Here is a 17,418-nt window from a genome sequence, read left to right as displayed (position 1 = left end):
GAAGTAAAAATAGGTCAAGCATGGTGAAAGGGTGTCATTTTTGTAGCATACATAACTCACATAAATCATCTTCGGCTTGAGACGTGTCAGGAGCTGAGAGACGAGCGAATCGACTGTACCAACCTGTGAATTTGTGGCCTGCTACGATACACTTCTTTCACTAACAGCCAAACTATAAACGCCAGTGACAGCAACAGGTGAGGACAGAACATAAATCAGCCTTGAAACAGTATGTGATTTTGTTGGTGTCAGCTAAACACTGAAAACCTTTTTTTTTAATTGAATGTTTTCATTTAATCAATCATTGGCATCTCTCCATTTCACCATGTGCTCCATGCATCTATGATCCCTATTGTACCCTTCTCCCTGTTTCTTTGGGTTGAGTAGCAGGCAGACTGCACCGCTGACAGCGAGTCGTTTTCCCCACATGCACTTCTTTGGCGTCAGCGGAATGTGCTCGAGGACCCCTCCCTAAGGGAACAGATTTTGATATCATCTTGAGAGACAGGTTTGTGGCTGTGGCTTGTGCTAACAAAGTGACATTTACAAGGGCAGAGATGAGTCCAAGCATAGACGTTTTAAACCAGTGTGTAAATATGGGAAAGGTTTGGCTTAAGACTTCACACAATGTGCATCCTGTTCTGTAATATTTGGAGTAAAAGGCTCACAGTGGAAGTACTTCATTTTGCTGGCTGGCTCACACTTTTCTAGACCGTACACATCATTGATTACTAATTATACACAAGTAAACTGGTGTTTACGGGCACCCATGCCTGTAGGGACCAAAGGCCAGCCTGATCTGGTTCCACAGAAAATCAATTGGCAAAAATGCTGGCCATGATAGAAAGGGACCAGTACAGCCAATGCAGCACACATGGGGCCCAGTGGGCAAAGAGCCCGAGACCGCTGACCCCGCCTCCCCAGAACCCAATCCACTTGGGCACTCTTTGGATGCACAGGACCAACAAGTCCAATCCACGGAGGCCCCACTCCGCAACCCAAAGCACCCAAAGTATCCACTGCCAAAGACCATGCGGAACCACATCCTGAAAGACCAGAGCCACCCCAGTGGCACAAGGGGAACTGTATGTATACTGTATGTCCCATCTGTCTAGCTCTAGAGAAGTATCAGTAAACATGGTTAATCTTTAATCTGATTATTTTTGGTTCTGCATCTTCCTGCACACTCTTTTCTTTTTCCAACACATGCTCGCTGAACAATTAATTGTAGGATTTGTTTTTTTATATTGGACAGGTTTGATCAAGCAATTTTCAAGTGTTGCATCAAGGGTTCTTTGTCTGAGAAAACACTCTTATTCTTACTCACTCATTGTCTCTACTGCTTTATCCTGTATTCAGGGTCACGGGCCTGGAGCCTGTCCTAGGAGACTTAGGGCATGAGGCGGGGTACACCCTGGATAGAGTGCCAATCCATCGCAGGGACATACACATACACACACTACAGGCAATTTCACCAAACATGGGGTAAAAAACATGCAAACTACGTGCATTCAGAGACTTAAATCGAACCCTGGAAGTGGAAGCCACTAAGCCACCATGCTGCCTCAGAGAGAAACTTCTCCATATTTAGCTAGATTTGTAGAATCTTGTAAGACTTTGATGTCGAGTACTTCAGCACAACTTCCTGTTTCAGAAGGAATTACCTCTAGATACAGAATCTGTGTGTGTTGTACTGGTTATATAATGTGGCGCTCTCTTCAAAAAACATCCATAACACTGACAATCTAAAGGGTTTTTTTTTTTTTGCACTTATCTTATCCACCACTAATACCCCTCCACATGCTGCCTCTGTTTCAGACACCTTTTGTCTTTTACGACTCTCTCTTTAGCAGAATCTGTAGAGGAGTGACATGCTTGGCCCATCCTATAATTGTGGCCAGAAGATAAGAACTTCTTTCCAGGGAATGAGAATGGTGAGAAGAAAGTAATAAATAATGGCAAAAGACAGGACACATATGGAGACAGCCAGCATTTGAAGTACAGGGTTTATGTCCAGGCATAAACCGCCAGAGGTTTCAGAGGGGTGAGCAGAACCACTTGTCCAAACAGCATCCAGCCAGTCCTGAGAGAGCAACAAATTTAAACTTCTATACACTCCCGAGAGCTGTAACCTTTATGTTACAACTTGTATGGGAAACGTTTGCAGAAATGTCATTTCTAACTCGAATTTATAGCATTTACCGGTTTCTCAACAAGACGCTCATTTCAAATTCCTGGTGATTAAAAAAATGCAATTCAAACCCCACAACCACCAAGTTGCCACTGTTGGGCCCTTGAGCAAGGCCCTTAACACTCAACTGCTCAGATGTGTAATGAGATAAAAATGTAAGTCGCTCTGGATAAGAGCGTCTGCTAAATGTAAATGATGTAATTTTTTTGTTTATATAAGGATGATGTAGAGTAAACAGTTTTGCAGCAACAACCGAGCACAGAAGGGAAGTTGGACTCAATCTGAGCACCGTGCTAAAAAAAGTGAGCGAGTGAGTAATCGCTCTAAAATAGAAAACGATGCTTCGACGGAGGGATTAACAGAGGAATTACAGCGGCCTACTGAAGCCAGTGTCCCCCTCGTAGCACGTCCAGTGAGACGCGTTTCATTAACGTCAAAGACGGCCATAAAAGCAGGAACATCTTCGCGAGGTTCAATCAGGACATGGAAAAAAAAATGACTCAAATGCTAATAAGAGACAAAAGCTATTGCGTGCTTGCGTTAAGTTGACTCCAGTGTGTCCTCGTTTCTTTTTTTTTTTTTCCTAAGCGCACCAAGAAAGACAAACTGGCAGTGACATCACCGGATTACACACTACAAATGTGAATGGCACAATAAATGCTCAGCTGGTCCGAGCATTATCCAGAGCATGTGTAGCGTCGCTGAGAGCTTTTTTTTCTCCTGCCACCAAAACTTTGAAGTGAGTAGAAACCTTTATGAGCTCAGCTGTCCGCTCAGTCTCAGAGCTTCAATAAAAATATCAAACCGAGTTCTAAGGCAAAATGAGACGATGTGGAGTAGGAAGGGGTGTGATGTCAGAGACATGTGTATGTGTGTGTTACTGGGTGCAATGCAGAATCCATGTACTAAAAATACCCAGGTGATACCATGACAGCGTTTCTTTTCACGGATTGGCAAGACAGATGACGAATCAGTACAGACGTGATGAAGTCGTAGTCACTTTTCAGGTTTTTTTTATTTATTTATTTATTTATTTTTATCCATTTTGATCAGATTTGTTACTGTAGAAACCATATACAGATACAGGAAGTACCCAGCACCCTGCCATGTTCTGCACAGGAACAGACCCCTTTAATTTTAGAGATTACCCAGACACCTTTTGACCGGTTGCCATGTGTGTGTTCTTGATAGTGTAGCCTCATCCACGGCTGCTGCTTTCGTACAGCTTATCACACATAATATAATCTGTTTCACGCCATGCGCAAGTCCCGGACGAGGTAATTAAGACTTAGCTCACGTTTCTGGTTTCGTTTTACGTCCATCCGAGCTGTCACGCTGCTCGAAACGGGACACGGACATCAGCTGATGCGTGCAATTAATTAGAGAGAAAAGGAGCTGGACCAACAGGGACTTCTCGACATCTCTGCACGTCCTCTGGCTTCGACAGGGTCTCGTTACGTTTAAGAGACGTGCTCGGGACAAACACGAAGCTGTATGAAGCACTTTCGCAAAATTTGGCTCGCAGAGAAAGAGTTGATTCAAGTTATACCAAGTTTTTGGAAAGCTTCAAATTTAGCTGGAACACATAACAGAGTTATTTTGAGTTCAGCTTTGACACCTTAAAGTACCTAATAAACCTTTAAGTAATGATCCATACCACCCTGTTATTTTTATTAAGTTTTTTTGTTAGTTTTTTTTGGTGCTTGGGCCTTTAGATATAAAAACTTTTTATTTACTTTTTTTTTACTTTACAAACCTCACCTTTAATGTAAATCCACATTTGAGCAATATTTTTAGTGTATCAGATTCAGCTTAAAGAGGCTTAAAGACATGCGGACGTGCAGATTAGACTAATTGATGTTCTCAGATTTCCCGTAGTGTGAGTGTGAATGTTGACCGAAAATCCTACCATAAAAATGGGTTTAAATACTAAGGTCACCACTGGCCTCCGCGGTCCCTAGTTGGACTACTGAGGTTCCTGGATGGATGGATATGAATATGCCTATATAGTAGCCTTGCTGGTGTGTGTTAACGGAAAGGCTTCAAACAACTAACTGTGTATTTGGGTTTTCGGATATATCAGGTAAAGTTATCATGAATTTTATAGTGTGTAAATTTGACCACCACCGGAATCTGGGAATGACGTCACATAAATTGTAAACTCTCGATATAAACGTATTGTTATTATTTTTATGTTGGTCACAGGAACAACCAAAAACAAGCAGAAAAACATGCAATCATGTGTATCTGTGTATTTCTTTGCCTATGTGTCCCATTAAAAAAATTTTTTGCTCAGTCATTTTTGGGTAGTTGGTTAAAATAAACTAAAAATTTTTTAATTATATATATATATATATATATATATATATATATATATATCGCACCATCCTGAGCTCTGCATATATTAATAAAAAATAAAAAAACAGCACAACAAATAATGGTTAAAACCTTATTATTGATTATATAATAAACCTTATTAAAGGTTATAACCTTCATAATGAAATACACGTTCAAAAACAGTGATGTAGACATCTCCTCGGCGTTTGTCTCACCCACAGAGCAAAGTTAACCCTTTCTGCTGCAGTCCGTTTCTCAACTTTACAACAAAAGGAAGTAACAAAGCCTGTGTGTGTTAAAACACGCCCGCACGGATGCACGTATTTTTGAGGATTGTTTGAGTTACACCTTTCCAAAACACCCACAATGAAACTGTAAAAAATATATATATATATGTAGTAGGTAATACTAGGAACAAAAGTTTCCAAAAATGACACTGTTTCTTTAATAATTAATTAGGATTATAGTGTTTATAAACTCAGCTGCCTTCAGTACTCAAGTGTGTCTCCAAACCTCCAGCCGTTATTAACCATTAAGACCGAGCCCAGTTGCTTCTGCATGTCACGGCAGTAATGAACCCTTTCCGGGCAGCGGCACTAAATCAGCATACACACAAAGACACACACATTTGGGGAAAGCTCAGAGTCACCACAAACACCCCGTTGGTAGTTGACAGCAGCTGAAGCCAAACGCTGACACCTTTTCACCAGGGCAGCGTCAGGAATTCACTTCCAACAAGGACGTTTATTTTCTTTTAAAGCCAGGAGATTATTCCATCTGCTGTGAAGACCTGAGACGAGGCTCGAGTGAGCGAGCAGAAAGGAAAGTGTTTTACAGGCTTCTGATTGGTTAGAAGGTGTTGATTTATTTTCTAGGACAGCAGCTCGGACAGTAGTGCAGGTTTATGTTACATTTAAATGATAACTTGTTGTATAATGTATAACATTCAACATTTACGGAAGGAGTCTCCAGTGTCGGTGCGGAAACTTTTTTGCAGATACGTTTTCCACCACAGGAATACCAGCGATAGAGCAGAGTTCTTACTTTGAGAGGTTTCTTGATTAGTGATCAGTGATGTATAAGGGGAATAAAACTTATATACAAATATCAACCCAAATGTTTTATTCATTACACATTTATTAAAAAAAATAAAAATAAAATCCAAAAAATTTAAGTAGTTATGGCCTTCTTATCTGTTTTTCTCACCCAATATTTCTTTCATTTATGTCAAAATTTCAGAGTCGCAAATGCTTTTAAAACACAACAGCTTAATTCTCTATAACGCATCATACAAGTGTAATTTAAAGCAAACCAGACTGGAGTAAGAAAGTAGTAGTAAAAATGTGCACTATTAAATACACCTGATTAAAAAGAAAATGATTTAATCACACTTAAATACTGACTCACGCTGACTCTGTTTCTTGAGCAGGAACGTGAGTTTTTTTGTTTGTTTTTTTACACTTATTTATCCCTGAACTAGACTGGAATGCAAAGGAGTGAGACAGGAAGGTGGAAACTTTTACACTTCACTTATCCCCCAAAGAGACGTTGTAAAAGAGAAAAAGTTTGAAACTGAGACTTTAACTCCATGCAGCAGAAATCGAATCAAAATCAAATCAAAATGTATTAAAAAATGAAGTGTTAACAAAGTTTAGTAGTATTGTGTAAGTAAAAAAAACAAACCAGTATACCAGGTTTAAAACAAAAAAAGTGTCGTCCTGGAAATAGATAAAAATGCATCAAATAATAGGCAGCAAATAATTAAACCAATTTAAAGCAGTTTTAAACGTTTAAATCACTTAAACGTTTCCAAATTAGAAGCCGATCTTATATTAAAGGGTAAACTGTTCTACGATCTCCAGCAGAACCTCGATCACGTCTGTTTTTATGTTTTGATCATCTAAGGCAAGGCTGCAAGGAACGATAATAAAATGATATTATTCACATCACAGGGCTGCACAGCTGGAGAGAACGACGCATGAACGAAGAAGAAGGAAACTGAAAGACTCTTTTGGAACTGCTACTGGAAAAACAATATGATACATTTGGTTGAATGTTTCAAAATCTTTTTCATTTAATTAGATTAAGTTCTAAAAACCTGACATCTCACCCAAATCCATCACAGGACAGTGACACAGCTGGTTAAAGATCAACTTACGCACCACCCAGTCAGACTGTCCCTTTCTTTTCTGCTCGTCTCAGGAGTCTGTTGTAATTCGGTAGCTTTCCAAGCAGAGTATAAACTACGATAGGAATGTTTGGAGTCCCTGGTGTATAAGTATGCTTTATTTTATGGAGCTGAATCAGACTTACTGCCACAAAACTAATACAATACAGTTAAGGAAGGAGAACTGTATCCTGCTAAGCGTATAAATAAAAGATCTAGATGGTTCTAACCTCCGTCACTCAACGAAACGTTTAATAAGAAACTTTTTATTTAAATCAGTAAGAATCTTCCTTGGTTATGTTTTTAAATTAGATTTAAAATCACACAAAAGTCCAACCAGCCAGCATTAAGTCTTAAATCTTTATATTATTAAGTATTTAAGCATTAAGTCTTAATATCTAATCAGATAACATCAACACTACAACTGAGTCAAATTCAATGGTGTAAATGTGAAAAGTAATTAATTAAAAACAGATTGAGCATGGAACTAGTTAACAGGGATGGAAGGTATTTTCTTCCGTCATTTTATATTCTCTATTCGGAAATACTGTACTTTCTACTTTTTCCTACATTCTGATTTCATTCACTTATCTTCAGTAGTAAGAACTCGGGATCAGGATCGGGATCAGGACGGATCTTAAGTCTGAAGCAAGAACACGAGTGCGAGGCAGCACCACACCTGGGACAGGACACCAGGGCATCACACTTAAGCCCCGATCCAACAACCAGCACATTTTTTGGGAATACGGGAGGAAATCGGAGAACCAGGAGCAGAAGGAGAACATGTGAGGCTCCACAGAAAGAGAAACCCGAGCTCGTGGGTGACTGTGGAGCTGTGAAGCACTTACAGATAAAAGATCTAGACCTTAAGTTCCTTTGGTTTTAAACACAAATGTAATTAAGGTTGCTGTTTTTTGTTTTAATTAAGAAACACATTGCAAAGATTTGTGATTTGACAAACACAATTTAATTAACACCTACACCAATTGGGAAAGATGATTAACTATGACATCGGTGATCACTGAGGTTTAGTTTTGCCTCTAAATACCTAATATAGTAAAATATCAGAACTGGTCTCTGAAATGAATCAAATGAATCGAACCGAAATCACTCAGCATGATGCAGTGGGAATTCACTTTTTTTTTTTGTGGGCCTTTTGTCGTTGGTTTTAATTCAATAATGCACTGTTGAACTAAAGCGGACCGAGGATTAACCCCAAATTTGTAATCTTGAAAAAAAATAATAATCCCGGTGGAGGGTAAATACGGAATAAATTGTCATTATATTGTATTTGCATTCCTACTAAAACTGATGCAGAAGAAATTTAGTTTTCAGGGGTTTGTTGTTGCTTTCTTGTTGTTGTTGCTTTTCAGTAAGTTTCCACTATATACATCCTACATTAGTTTTATAATTAAACAAACTTGCTAAATAATCTTTAGAAGCAGATTCACATTGCACAAGCATGAAAGTGAACTTTCTAACGTTGTCACATAAATGCCATACCTATCTTTTACAAGAAAACAATAAATCAAAGCTTGGAACGAGTGTGTCACATGTTTACACATCACCACACGTTTGGACGAGGCCTTAATCGGTCCATCAGTGTCATCATTTCTAAAAATGTACAATATAAGATAAACCAATAGATCAACATTCCCATACCTCTGTAGGCGCTCAAACGAAGGTGTCGAGTCCACCGGGCCTGTTCCCTGCTTTTTACTTTGCCCATTCTCGAAAACGTTCTTGTCCCAAGCTTGTTTCATGCTAGAGAACCAATTTTCACCTGCAGAACAAGAACTCGGATAACAAACCCTCAGCCGGAGAAGCTTCCCTATATGGTGACCGAGCGGACTGGGATTCCCAACCCACTGAAGTCTGCTTCAGCTGCCTGCTCGCTGGGGCAAGTTTTTTTTTTTTTCTCTTTAACCTTAAAGTGGAGAGAAGAAAAGTCCAGCAGGTTGAAGCACAGGCTACACTCGTAAAACTTGGAACGCCGACTAAGAGGATATGACAGGAAGCAGGAGTTGAAAGTCGCTTGGCCAATTGGGAGTCCGGGATAGGATAAAGGGGGGGACTGATCCCCCTCTTCCAGCCCTCTCTTCATTACCCCTCCTCTCTCTCTCTCGCTCTCTCTCACAGCCTGGTCGTGAGGAACACCAGACGTCCCACCACTGGACAAATTCCTCCGGGTCGTTCATGTTTTCTTGCGTCCCTTTTGAAGCTGAATCAAAAGACCACGAGAAGGTAGTTTAGATAAAAGAGTTTGATGAGTTTTCTGGGGCAAATGTGTGTGATGGGAAAAGGGGGACTAGATCTGCGGTGTTTAGATCACAGGGCCAATGTGACAAAGGCAGCTTACCTTAAATGATACTCCCAACCCCCTTGCTGTACTAAAGCTCTGTCCCAGGTTAGTAGTAGTAGGCTTTTTATTGTCATTTCAACCATATACTGTTGAGTACACAGTAAAGCAAAACATCGCTACTTCAGGACCAAGGTGCTACATACATCTAACATAAATTAACAAAAACTAGCTAAGACAAAAACCTAATTAGCTGACTCACTAAGACCACAAATGAACACCATAAATAAAGTAAACTATCTAAGAATTATACAAAAAGACAAAAAAACTGAACAAAAAGACAACATGAAGGGGACATGCAAATAAATTGGTAAAAGAAGTGCAAATAAACTGTCCATAAGGTGATAGGTGAAGAAAATTTTTGTTAAGTATCAAAAAAAAGTAGCCGTCAATCAATTAAGAGGGCGGACATACATCAGCTGTATACACTTTCAGATTTTGGCTATATGTCAAGCTTAGGTTTCCTTAATCCACAGTCCATGACAAAGGCTGAAAGAAACAATCCAGACAACAGACCCATTTGCTAAAGCTTCCGTTTGAGTTTGTGAAATTGAAGATGGAGCCTAATTCACTATCACTCACTACATCAACACATCATCTGTTTAAATGATGGATGGTGAAAGTGAAAGAACATCCGATAAACTCCTCTGCTGACGAGCCGGGACAAGGGTGCGGCTCTTTGAATAAAATTCCCGCTGTGATTTCTGGCACAAGGGAAGAGAAAACACTGGTAACCTGCCATCGCTTCCGGCCATCGGTGCACCGACGGCTGAATAAAATGCAAACCAGAGGACGGTAACATGAACATGATGTTACAAATGTGTCTTACCAGGTGTTTAATGCCTTCAACGACACATGATATTACATTTTAAGAGGTGTTTAAAATAAACCTGCTTTAAACTTTAAGCTGTGAGGCGGCACCTCTAGAGAAAATCTGGTAACGTTCAAAGACATGACATTGTTTAAAACAAGAGGCCTGAACTGGCAATTCCTCAGAATTAGACCAACCTACATGGACTGAGAGGAAACTGGAGCACCCGGAGGAAACCCCCTAAGCACAGGCAGAACATGCAAACTCAGAACCGAAGAGGGAATCGAACCCAGAACCTGAAGGCAACAGTGCTAACCACTATGCCATCATTTTATTTCTTAACAAGCTTGTATCTGCACCTCAAAATCGTAGACAAATTAACATCCTAAATTAAATAACTGTGACCCTGACCAGGCAGGTACTAAGGATGAATAAATAAAAAAATCTGCATTAATGTAAATGGCTGTGGCCTCTTGTTTGTCCTGGAAACTTTGAAACCAGGAAGATCCTAAAAACTTTCCACTTAAGTGAGGCATTTTTTCTTTGAACCTTTTAACTGAATAAAAAAAAAACTTTGAACTTTGTGGAAAAAAAACCCCTCACTTCTCCTGATCATCTATAGCGTAACTGTTTCTGCCTGAAACGACTACACCGTGTTGTTGTGCACTTTAACTTCTTCTTTACCTTTTTGTGAAATAAAAGCCTAACCCACCTTATCAGTGTGATCTGTGCGAGCTCAGGCGTCTCACTTTCTCATTGAAGTCACGACGGAGCCCCAGTCCTTAAGATCATTTTCCCTGGAATCTGTTCGAAGTGCAGCTGGGAATGTCATTCATGCAGGGGGGGAAAGAAAGGCTTCTGACAACTATGGGGACGTAACACACACCTGCTAGGCTGTTCAGTAGCCGAGCGACAATTCTGAAAATCCTTGTGTGGGGATTTGAACACACACACACATGGACATGGACATGACGGTTTTAAGCATTTGTTGATTAGAACACAATTCTCCGAACCAATCAAATTTTGCTGTTTTATAATTTTTACATCGTTACTCGTACACGTTTTTTTGTTAACTTGCTGTACGTAAAATACAGCACTAGAACTCTGTGTGTTAAAAGCTCCTGCTGTTTGTTGCTTGATGTTCGATTTACATGACCCCCATAAAACAGCCTTAGAGCTCACGCTTGTAAATGCCTTTGTTTTGTTTTTTTGTTACAGGTTGTGAGAGGTTTAACATTACAGATGAAAGGAAAAAAAGTGACACACCGTACTACACAATGTCACATATATATTTAGTGCTTCTCATATACGAGGGCGAGTCAAAAATGAGCCACACTCCAGTTATATTATATGTTATAACTTCTTTTGTTGTATTAGAGCTTGGTGTTCAAGGCTCCTGTCTCCCCAGTGTAAACGTCAAATGTTAGATCAGTTCGTTTGTAACTGCGGTGCGGGCAAAAATGGACGCCCCACTTTTCATGACTTGCGCGGAAGAAGAGCAGAGTGGTGCAGTGAAAAAGTGTGTAGGAATGGATAGAAAAGTTCACGCACAAGTGTTTGCCATCAAGAAGGAGCCGGCGCCCGTCCATGTCCACATCCACGTCCACGTCCACATCCACGGCTGATGACCTCCCTATAGTCCTGATCTCGCACCATCAGACATTCACCTGTTTGGTCCTCTGAACGCTGCCTTACGAGGTTGAAGATACACTTCTGATGAAGAAGTGAAGACAGTGGTGCATTCGTGGCTCGCAGCTCAGCCGTGAACATTTTTAATACAAGTGTATTAAAAGGCAAGGAGATTATGTCGAAAAAATTATTTTTATGTGTTTCTCTTTTCTAAAAGCCAGAGTGCGGATTATTTTTGACTCAACCTGGTATAATTTGTAAGTATAACTAAGGAGGAACTTCTGGAGGTTTGCTTCTAGAAGGCCTTTTCCTTAACATGTTAAAGCAGGCAAGTGTGAACGCAAGCTGGAGTTAAACCTGAACTTCTGAAAAGATCTACGATGAACGAGACGATCTGGGATTCCCAGAGAATCGAGCGTCAAATGTGGTTGATGTCACCTGGAAAATCACCCTTACACGACCGGCTGTAGTTAAAACAATATCGCCTGAATCTTTAGAAATGATCTTAGATTTGTTAAAACAATCAATAACATGAAAATTCTTTGTCAAATTTTTTTTTTTCCAAAGCAGTCGTTATCCCAGATGAGTTTAACACCACCGTCTAATCCACCTCTAAAGCAAGTTCATCTCACACACACACTTTGATCTGCTGCCCCAGACCAGTTTAACACGTCCTTCAGCACCAGGGACTTTCATTGATGAAGACGACTGCAATATGGCACCTTGGCTTCACACCTCGAAAAGTGTTCGATCGTAACCCCGCTTCCCTTCCCGCGCGGTCCTCCGGTAACACTCGACAGCTAACACCTGGACAACGACCTTTACATCCAGGAAACAAGTTGTACTGAGGCCCATCAAGAAGCTGAAGTGTGGAAGGTACAAAATATCTTTGTGGACGTGTTGAAAACCTGCACATGTTAGTGCTGTGGCTTGCTGATAGGTTTTAGTCTGCCCCCTATTGGTGCACCATGATACTGTAAAAGGGGCAGAATTCAAATCTTTGAAATGCATCACAATAAAATCACATCATAAAAATACTACACAATACAATACAAATGTACATTGCACATTTTCTGTTATCCACTTTTTAGATTTGTAGGTGTTGTGGCTAAACACTGTTGTTTTAGGGAAATACTCAATTTCAGTGTGATAACAGGACATCATCAGGGATTCGTTTCCGATAACAGCACACCCTTACAGCCAAAACACAGTATTGTTATTATTGCTGATTCAATTTTTTCATGTTAAACATATAATACAGAATACGTGTGTGCCAAAGAAGCTACTTCTTAAGTTTATGCAACATGGAAGTGACCAATCTTGCTTCCCTAAAAAGTTGACACTTGACACTTTTTTCAGCATTACAATATACTGTCTCGCTTAAAAAAATAATAATTAAAAATGCAAATGATTCATATTTATTATAGAAATTATATAAATATATAAATTTATATTTGTGTATTGATACAAAATTGGTGTAAGATTCTAGAAGCATATGACCTGTAAAAGTTGTTGTTTAAATTGTTTTTTGGTAAAAGCTTAAAAAGGAACAAAAAAAATCTGTAGTGTCTGTAACCATGTTAAATTTATGTCGCAATATTTTAACAATCTTGCATTTTATTATAATACACTCTTTCAGGTTGATGTCTTTTCCTGTGAAATCTAAATCAGCCAAGTTTGATCTGAATGACAGTTAAGACCGTTGAAAGATTTGAATTTAAAAAAGTTCCGGATTCTAAAACATAAAAGGGCATGAAATTGTATTTAGTAAATGTGTTTCATTTTATCTGATAAAAATATAAATGCGTATGCAAATTTACGCATGGATCAGGAGATGAAGAATCGGGGATGGAGATAAAAGGAGCATAAAGTATGATGACAATTGGTGTTACATAATCCAATCTGAAAATACACTAATTAGCACTGATACCATGTTTTGGCCGATAAGCTTTTTATTTCTGGTGTAACATCATTAGGGCACACGGAGAAGCATCCACAGTGAGACTCCTGCGATGCTGTTTATCACTCCACTTAAACATTTACCTTTAGCTATTGTGTCATTTTGACTTTTTTATTTTTCCATCCATTTCAGTTCAGGAAAATGAATCTCTTATTCTGTTGTATCTGAATCAGAATCACGCAAAACCTGACTGGCTTTGGTCGTGCTTACAGACACACATCTGACAATAAAATAATACTGTGGAACCTTGGATTACGAGCATAATTCATTCCGGAAGCAGGCTCGCATTCCAAAACACTCATGAACCAAAGCAAATTGTCCCATAAAAATAATGAAAACTTAAATTATTTGTTTCAAAGCCCAAAAGTAAAAACATAAAAATAATTAACACAAAATATGAGGTTAAAAATAAAACAAATTAACCTGCACTTTACCTTTAAAAAAAGGTACACGTGCTTTCTAACACAAAATAAAATATGTTTTACACACACACGTGGTCACAGTGTTATACTAAACAGTATACACGTGCACGGATGTTGATTATACCGGTACGAGACAAGCACTAAGACCCAGCAGGGGAAACGATTACCCACAATTCCACAGCGCTAGAGAGAGAAAAAACGTTGGCTCAGTTGTGATCACGTGACGCTCGGCGTCAAAACTAGAAGACACACACGATGACAAAGTAATGTAAAGATTATTGTAGAAAGAGGAGGTTTTGATTTTGTATTTTATTTCATATTATACATTTGATGTTTTAAAATACTCATCCTGTCAGTCAGCGTGTTCGCTAAGCTTTGATTTGACAATTTTTTTTTTTTAATATATTTTCGATTCATTTTAGGTTTTTCTGCTGTAAAATCTTGCTGCTAATTAAATATTAATAAACTGTAATAAAATTTTCTCTATATAAAATATTCTTAAAATATAAAATAAATTGATAAAGTCAGTAACTACACATTCTGATCTTTATATACTGTAGCTGATATTACAGTGTAAACATTAGTCTATGCAACAATATAAAGTGGAAATATGATCACAAAGCCAATGAATTTTAAACAACAGTACATTTCAGAGTGTTTTATTCGTGTTATAGCACAGCAGAACATTAAAAATTACAAATGTTTTATAAATAATTTTATCAAAGTGAAAGGCAACACCCCAACATTCTTTATCCATTTAGGGGTGCAGTTCACTTCTTATGTTACTCTCACTTGTAGCTACAAGCGGTCGTATGGAGGTATAATGGTGCCGAAATTCCTCAAAGCAAAAATAGCATGTTGAATTACATAACCTGAGCAAAAACTTGAATTTCTCTTGCAGTGAAATTTGATCCGTATGGAAAAAGTCCTTACAGCATTTCCAATGCTTGTGTTTTTCAGCACTGCAATGCATTAAGATTAAGATGTAATTCACGCATTTATAATTCAATGCCAAATGCTAAACTAAATTGCTGTTCAATTGTTTAAAAAGTATTAAAAACACCATCTTTGTTATTTTTTAACATCACAAAGTCAGACTGACAGAATTCAGGTAAATTGTTGCGACACCGTTTCGCAGTGTACCTTAAATTGTGCTGTTCCGATCGTAACGCAGCACTTCTAATTAACCAACTAGGTTATCAGTAGAGCGGCAGAATAAACGATGTTATGCGCTAAAAGTCCACATGAGAGCGATGGATTTCAAATCAATGCAAATGCAGTCACGCTTAGCAACAAAATAGGATTTTTTTCCCATTCCGATTAAATTGCAATGCAGAAAAAGTTTTTGTTCAGTTTATGTAAGTCAACATGCTATTTCGCTGTGAATAATTTTGTTACTGTTACTCCTCCATACTCTTGTTCTCTCAGCACACAATACTTAGCTTATGTTACACAGAAACTACCAGGTGTGACCTTCTCAGTCCTAAACATGCTGGAGTTCGTTACCTCTGACTGTTTCAAACTGTTGATTAACATCTAATACTAATTAGATACTAATACTGAAACCACCAACACCGATACCCATCTCATACTGCTTTCTTTGAACAACAACAACAAAAAACTAAACTGTACTTTTTTTTAAGGTAAAACTGATTACATCATAAATATGACACTTTTTAAAAGGTGCAAATGTGTTAAAAACAAACCATAACAAAAGAAATAGTATCAGATATCCCATCCAGCATTTCTTGCTGTATTATCATTATATACAGTATATACAGAGTGCATCTATCCATCTATCTATCTAAGAAATGCATACACACATCAGGAAAAGTAGTATAATGTATATTATATTCATAATGTTTATTATGATCATATATATATCAACATATGACATAAAGCAATAAATTTAGTATTAAAATATTCATTAACATTTTTCTTTACCTGAAGTGTGCATATTTTTATTTGGCTGATTCTGTATATTACATATACTGTAAGTAAACACACTCACATATCTATATGTCTCTATATAAATATACATAAATATACACACACACACAGGGTGTGCCATAAGTTTCCATACATAGGAAAAATGAATATTTTTAAAAACCATTTTAAAAATATTTGTTTGTTTCAAATACCCTAAAAAAAAAAAAAAAAAAAAAAAAAATGGTTGACAAAAAAAAGCAAGAACTTGAAGTGATACTGAAGCCCGGGTCAGGAAGCAGTCACATGGTTGCAACAAAATTCAACAGAAAATGTGGAACAAACAACAGTAACCATGTAGAGCATATTAAATGAATAAATTGTTTCTTATAAAAAAAATATTGCTTTCTCCTATGTATGGAAACCTGTGTGTATGTATATATATATATATATATATATATATATATGTTTTATTTTTCTGAATTCTTACACTGTAAAGCACTTCACTATAAATGTACACAAGATTCTCGATAAACAAAGTGTCTTATATTATTATTATTTGTTGTTGTCACTAAACATGGTCCTGTGTGAGAGTCTAATATGATCCACCGTATTTTAACTACATTTTATCACTTGCGCTCGAGGCTCAGAGGAGGGAGTTGTTTTTTGGTGATGACTCCTGAGGAATGCGGTCCTGGCACGTCGTGGTGAAGCGACTGAAGAGAGCGCATCTGTTCCCTCAGAAGGGCGGCTCGTTAAACTGCCAGCGTTTATTGACACCCTGAGACTGAGCGGAGAGAGCAACGGGCAAGGGCGCTCGGTGGGACAGCCAGCAGTCACGGGGTCCACTTGGCACCTGTCGGACGACAAATTTACTCGTACAGGGGACGACTATAAAAAAGTGGGCAGATTTACGCCCGGGCTGGTGACTGGGTGTCGGCCCGGTTTGGATGCAAGATCTCGGGTACATGTGTTTCTGTACATTACTCACGCACCGTTACACAATTTTCAAACACAGACATGTAGATGGCTCACAAAGCCCTGATCAGGAACCACACGGAGCACAATAAAGACACAGGACTGGGACAAAAAGTGCCACACACACACACACACACACACACACACACACGTCTCAAACTAAACCATCTTCGCTGACATTTGATCTTAAAGTATGAGATGTGTGTGTGTGTGAGCTCATCCTCCATTTTCTGTTTCTCCGCCCACCAGCTTGCGGTTGTCGCTTCCTTCTCAAAACCTGCGATGAGAAGCTTTATAGCACGAGGCAGTTATCATGATATTACATTTTAAGATCGGTTATTACTATTTATTACGGAGCTTATAATGACACCCAGTACAGCTGTGGACCATCTCACTCACACACACACACACACACACACGACCCCGAGAGGTGAGGCAAAAAATTATAATATATATAAATAAAATGAATTAAAAAAAATCCAAATAAATAAAAAATAAGACAATTTCACATATATTTAGGCATTTTTATTTTTTGAGTAACAGCTGAGAACAAATTAATAAAAAGAACTGATTAGGTAAAAGAAGCTTGTTTGGTCTAAAAAAAAAAATATATATAATAATTATAAAGAATTAAAAAA

General features: G+C 38.4%; 1 protein-coding gene across 1 annotated transcript in view; it reads right to left on the bottom strand.

The window, feature by feature from the left end:
• rbm20 (RNA binding motif protein 20) overlaps positions 1 to 8,607 on the bottom strand; it is a 51,901-nt gene extending 43,294 nt beyond the window's left edge. Inside the window, exon 1 of the mRNA XM_053493442.1 lies at positions 8,358 to 8,607. Within this exon, the coding sequence (XP_053349417.1) occupies positions 8,358 to 8,458 (101 nt within the window). The 5' untranslated portion in view covers positions 8,459 to 8,607. The remainder of the gene's footprint in view (positions 1 to 8,357) is intronic.
• Between the last annotated feature and the right edge of the window lie 8,811 nt (positions 8,608 to 17,418).

Source organism: Clarias gariepinus, chromosome 3 (assembly GCF_024256425.1).
Source record: "Clarias gariepinus isolate MV-2021 ecotype Netherlands chromosome 3, CGAR_prim_01v2, whole genome shotgun sequence".
NCBI lineage: Eukaryota > Metazoa > Chordata > Actinopteri > Siluriformes > Clariidae > Clarias > Clarias gariepinus.
This window is presented reverse-complemented; position numbering and strand designations above follow the sequence as displayed.